General features: G+C 50.5%; 1 protein-coding gene across 1 annotated transcript; it reads right to left on the bottom strand.

The window, feature by feature from the left end:
* Positions 1–226: 226 nt before the first annotated feature.
* Positions 227–3,827, bottom strand: GHSR (growth hormone secretagogue receptor). Its single transcript, XM_052686556.1, has 2 exons — positions 3,080–3,827; positions 227–609 (listed from the first exon to the last, which is right to left on the bottom strand). Exons 1-2 carry the CDS (start codon positions 3,816–3,818, stop codon positions 305–307), a joined length of 1,044 nt encoding a protein of 347 aa, XP_052542516.1. The 5' UTR covers positions 3,819–3,827; the 3' UTR covers positions 227–304.
* Between the last annotated feature and the right edge of the window lie 1,927 nt (positions 3,828–5,754).

The following is a 5,754-nucleotide window of genomic DNA, read 5'->3' as shown; positions in this document are numbered from 1 at the left end:
ATCTCACCAAGTCAAAAGTCGCTCTCCATCTTGTTTATAAGCTCCCTTTAGATGTCATATGGACAAAAGCAGCAGACAAATGTCACTTGATTGTTACCAAATACTGTAACCACGCGTCTCCTTTGATATTCTCAAGGGGTAGGTAATTTTTAAAAATCTTCCACTGCTTATGTGACATCTCCCAGCAAATGCAGGTAACGACACAAATGCAGCTGTCCTTGTGGATCTGTGTCTTGCCCCACGTCCCCTCCGTGATGGCTCTCTGGTAACACTGGTGTGTGATGCTCTGGCACTGGACCCCGTGTCATGTGGCGACGGTGGGTTCTGTCCATGCACGTGAGCTGTCCTGCTTGGTGCTGGAGAGTCTTTTCTTTGGCAGGGCTTTGAATCCGAAGAGCCGGCACGCGGCGACGCGGTACTTCTTGGACATGATGTTGTAGAGGATGGGGTTGATGGCTGCGCTCAGGTAGAAGAGGACGAAGGACACCAAGTTGCAGTACTGGCTGATCACTGCTATCTCCAAGGACCCGGCTTCGAAGGATTTGGAAAATAAATACCGTCCTACGTGAAAAGGCAACCAGCAGAGTATGAAAGCAAATACCACCACAACTACAATAAAAAACAGGAGAAGAAAGTGTGTTAACTGTGAGTAGGAAAAAAAGATAAATGAAATAGCACTCTCTCTTTTCAACCAGTTAATCTCTAAGTGGGAAAAAGCACCCTGTAACTTTTCAGGTTTCTCTCAAGTAGATTTTCTGGCAGGATAGATTAGCAATACTTAAACTGATTGTACCGAGGCAGCCTGCCTGTATACTGCACAGCTACTCTGCTGTAGCAACACACCTGAGCTATCAGATCATCTTTTCCATAGAGGAACAGAGTTAAAGAATCAGAGCACTGACAGAAATTATAATCTACTGTCTGCGCCTACAAAAGCAAATTACATGTAACGATAGACTCAATGCTGTGGTTTATAGTGAAGCATTTAATCCCTGGGAAGCAAAGTGGTTTAAGACAAAGGCCAAAAGACAAAAAAAAAACCACCGCTGCCTGGATCTGTAGGGCACATCCAACAGGGTAACAACAGGCACTCTGCCCTTCTGCCTGTGCATTGGCACATGATTACTCCAAGCACAGGAAAGCTGCATGCAACTTATGGCATACTCTGCAGCACAGAGCTGAAATTCAGAGTATCTGTTTTCCTGCTCTGCATTTTCTTGAGCCTGACACTTGGATTTTTATTTTTTTTTTTGCAGTTTCTCTACCTGGGAAATTCAGATCAAGTTTCCATGGTTCGTGAGCATGCTCTGGAGTTTAATCCATATGTTGATTACTACCACTGCGGTCATTGTGCACAGAATATTGAGCATAGCCTATATGTTTACAAGTAAGCATGCATATCCCTCTTAACTGGGGTTTTGAGAATGCAGTTTGATCCTCACTTGTGCAGAATCCCATTGATTTCAAGAGGAATGGGTTATTGTAGCTCCTTTCAAAGTCAGGCTGTATGTTTGGGTGTTTAATTACTATCCTAGAGACATATAATCTTTCTGCAGTTTAAAAGAAGTGATGCTAATCCCATTTAATCGATGTTCCATGACTTGTTGAAGTCTTAGGAAGCGCCTTCGGATTTCAGGCAGAAAACTAAAGGCAGTGAGAGCAGATTGCATTGTGCATCTGCTGCTATTGAGCCTTTACTCACTTTTTTTCTTTCTGCCCAGCATCAGGCTGTTTTCATGTGCAGAACACTGGCTTTGCCAGAGGAAGAGCTCATCCCTGCCATGCTGTTCCCAGCCCTTGCAGAAGGAGAAAAGGTGTCTGAAATACTGTAGTGCTTACAGCAATACTTGGGGACAGAAATAAGCACTTACTGTTTTGAAATTCCTTACAGTTAAGTATGCAGATAGATAAACATGGCAGTAGTACATGCTGGCAATTTACTTATTGTAAATAGAGATCCATAATCCTGAAGCTCTAGCAGCGTGAGTGAAGAATTGCTTCCAAGGTCATGCTTACCCACCTGAACTAATTCTATTGATTGTAAAACGTGGCTGAAAGGGCTCAAAGAATGTCACAGGTTTTATTATTTTTGCTGCTTGATGGTAGTACTACTAAAGCAGGGCACTCAGAAAAGGTCAGGTAGGCTCCTGTGTGTGTGTATATATATATATATATATATAATAAAGCCCCTTAGGGCACGCTGCCATTTCTCCATCTGGCTCATTAGCCCTTGCAGTGGCACCTGTGTGAAGCTTCCCAGCCATGCTGGGATCTGTCAGAGCGAAAGCACACAGCAGTGCTCAGTGACCAGGCATGGATCTGTGCAGCAACTTTGGGTTCTGTGCAGCCAGCTCCCAGCACACGCTTGCCAGGAGCTGCCAGCATCCCTGTGCTAAACGTGCTCTTCTGTGTGCCAGCAGTGTCTGTTGTTTAAACCACGCGGCGGTGTAAATACAGGACTGACAGCGTCTGTAGTCTCTGTCCTGTTACCCTGAAGTCAGTGGGAATTTAGGGGATTACAGACCCTAACGGAGATGAAAGGGTCACTGTTCAGCAAAGGCTACTGCTTTTCTAATACAAAAATAAGATCACTTTCCACGATCTTAAACGGCCACACTGCTAAATTACCCCAATTTGCTAAAAATGCCCTTTCATTTGAAAGTCGGTGCACATCACACCCTGCTTGCTTAGTCTGCGGCTAACTTTGTGGGTTTAGAAGAAGTTAGTTTGAAAATCAAATAAACTGCCCTCTGTAAATAACGTTGGTATCCACAACCAAAGATGTTCTAAAAATCTCCAGGGCAAAAGCTAATGGTAACGGTGATATTCGTCTTTGTCAGAGGTTGTTATTAAAACCTCCTTAACTGTTTTAGAGTCCCCAGCACCAACTGGTTAGAAATAAAACTAAGGAAAGGGGAGAGCTGTTCTGCAAATGCCTTAAAGTGGAGCCCCTTGTGGGAAAGGTTTTAAAACGATGCTTTCCTTTAGAAGCAATGAAAGTGATCTGGCACTGCTCGGCTCCCCTCTCTTGCACACACAAGCACACACACTTGCACACACAGAGCCCGGGGAGCCATACCTAGCATCTTCACAGTCTGCTTGTTGTTCTTGTCCCTGATGACAGTGCTCGGACCGATGTTCTTCCTCTTCCTCCTCCAGAGCTTCCTCCCGATGAGGCTGTACAGCACCGTGAGGCAGAAGACGGGCAGGAAAAAGAAGATGCTGGAGATCCACACCATGATGGTGAGCAGCCCCGAGCGGATGGCGTACTCCGTGGCGCGGCACTCGTTGGTGCTCAGCGGGTTGGTGCCGTTCTCATGCTCAACACCCACCAGGACGAAGATGGGTCCAGCGCTAATGAAGGAGACAGCCCAGAGGATGAGGATGACCAGCTTGACCTTCCTCTTGGTGATGATCACCTTCGCTCGCAGAGGGAAGCAGATGGCGACGTACCGCTCCACGCTGAGCGCGGTGATGTTGAGGATGGTGGAGTAGGTGCAGCTCTCGCTGATGAACTGGAAGAGCTTGCACAGGAGATCCCCGAAGTTCCAGGGCCGGTACTGCCAAAGGCGGAAGAGGTCCAGGGGCATGCAGAGGAAGATGAGCAGGTCGGAGAAGGCCATGCTGGACAGGTAGAAGTTGGTGGTGGTCCTCATGTCCCGGAACCGCGACACCACCAGCATGGTCATCAGGTTGCCGAGGACCCCGACGACGAAGAGAAGGACGCAGGCGACGGTGATGCCGGTGAGCACGGGCGCGGGGAAGAGGTGCAGCGGGAACTCGCCGCCCGTCCTGTTCTCCGCGCTCCCCTCCCGCATCGTGCCGCCGCGGGCTGCGCATCCCCGCGCGGAGCCGCTCCGCGCCCGGACCGGGGCTGGGGCAGGTGCGGGAGGCGGAGACGGACGCGGCCCCGCTCCGCCCCCCCTCCCCTCCCGGCCGGGGGCCGGTCCCTCCGCGCGTCACTGCGGGCGTAGGCGCTGCCTCCGCGGGTGCGGAGCGGCTCCGCTCTTTGCGGCGAGTTTAGACCGACGTGCGCGCTCCGCTCGTCCTTCCCCTCCGCTCCTCCTCGTGGGACGCCCCTCCGGGGCCGGGCGTCCCCGCAGGCTCCCACCTCCTGGCCGCGGTGCGGGGCTGCCCTCTGAGCTCCGTCCTCACGAGCTTGCTTTCCGCTTGCCGTCGTCGAGGCGGTGAAGGGCGATGGCGTGCGCTCTCGGAGCAGCTGTCGCTTCTGGGACGGGTCGGTGCGGCTTTCTCCACGCGTGTAAAACCCGAGATGCGCGGGCTGATGTGTGCGTGGGGACAGCGGTGGGCGCGGGGACGGCTGCGGTCACTGTCCGTCGTTTCGTTGCCCTTGAATGTTGGCAGGAGCGCGGTAAGGCTACAGACGGGTGAAGCTGCAGCCGTCGCCCTCTCTCTAATTCACCTGCAGTTCCCTTCTCGTTCAGCTTGGCTCTGCGCTCCGCAGGCACATCCCTCGGGGCTGCTGGGCTCCCCAGCTGCAGCATCCCGCATCTCTCTGAGACTAATCCTGATGCTGTGCCAGCGAGCCCTGGCTGAGGGAAGGAGCTCAAGGTGAGCTCAGGGGCAGAACAGGGACCCCCCACCACCACCCGTTTTCTGAGTGCACGCTGGCATCTGGCTTAATGCAGCGTGGAAACAGAGCTTGGTGCTGCTTTTCAAGTGCACGCACACATACGTATGCCCACCATCTGCTGGTGTTGCTATTTCACAACTGCCAGGCTTTACTGAAGAACAGAGCAGGGTGACATGGCAGTGCCTGTTGGCAGCTGAGCACTTTGCAGCACTTTCCATAGTGATGCATTAGCCTTAGTGCCCTGTCCGTATCCTAATTTCAGCAGGCTTTGCAGCTTCATTGGAGTCAGTATTGGTCGTTCCTGTTCTTGCACCGTGAGACGGTTTCGTAGCAAGTTATTAAAATGCTGCTAAATCTTATGGAGTATAGCCACAAATTAATTCATTTGAGGAAAACAAAAAACAAAAAGGAAGAGCCTGTCGTCCTTTCGCTTTGCTTATCCAGCTGCCCATGTAACTGCTTTACTCATTTCTTGTGGAGAATCGTGGGCTGTATGCCACCAGCACCCAGCTATTTCAGTATTACAGTGTTGATTCTGTCCTAATTTAAGTTATATATTTATATGATAGAGCAGTGGGCAACTGTCCCTGTTTAGAGCACCCTGAGTTGAAAGGGACCCATAAGGCTCCTGGAGAGCTGCCAAATAGTTCCAGTTATTCTAAAGATTGCTTTCACTCTTCCCACCCCCATACATTCTGAGGCCAGTGGCATTAGCTGCAGGACCTGGGGGCTTGGCAGAGCAAAAGGCCTGAAGCTGTGGATGTGACCGTGCAGAGAGCAGCCTTTATTCTCATGAAATTCCTCCCATTTTTGCTGACTTGTATCTTGTCAAAAATGACCATTTCCCTTTCCCTCGGGAGACAAGAGCTTCAGTCTTTCAGACAAATCTTGTCCTTTCTTAAAATGGTCCTTGAACTGAGGCGGCAGCAGATCTCTATTCTCCCGACAGCCCAGGTTTGTAATGCAGTGAAATAACACTTAATTCACTGGGAGTTTGATGCCCTGACCCACTTGGATCGGGGATTGCGGTCGTTCTTTGAATCCAACAGCTTTGCTGACCTGCTTGTTCAAAGGGGTTTTGAAGCATGATTTAGGAGCGGCTTTTCCTTCTTAGGGTCAGTGCCAGAAAAACCAGCTGAGAGCAAAGAAAGCAGTCCCTG

The sequence above is a fragment of the Tympanuchus pallidicinctus genome, unplaced genomic scaffold (genome assembly GCF_026119805.1).
Source record: "Tympanuchus pallidicinctus isolate F22 unplaced genomic scaffold, pur_lepc_1.0 scaffold22, whole genome shotgun sequence".
NCBI classification, from domain to species: Eukaryota; Metazoa; Chordata; class Aves; order Galliformes; family Phasianidae; genus Tympanuchus; species Tympanuchus pallidicinctus.
Note: the sequence above shows the minus strand (reverse complement) of the source record. Positions and strands in the feature narration are given on the sequence as shown.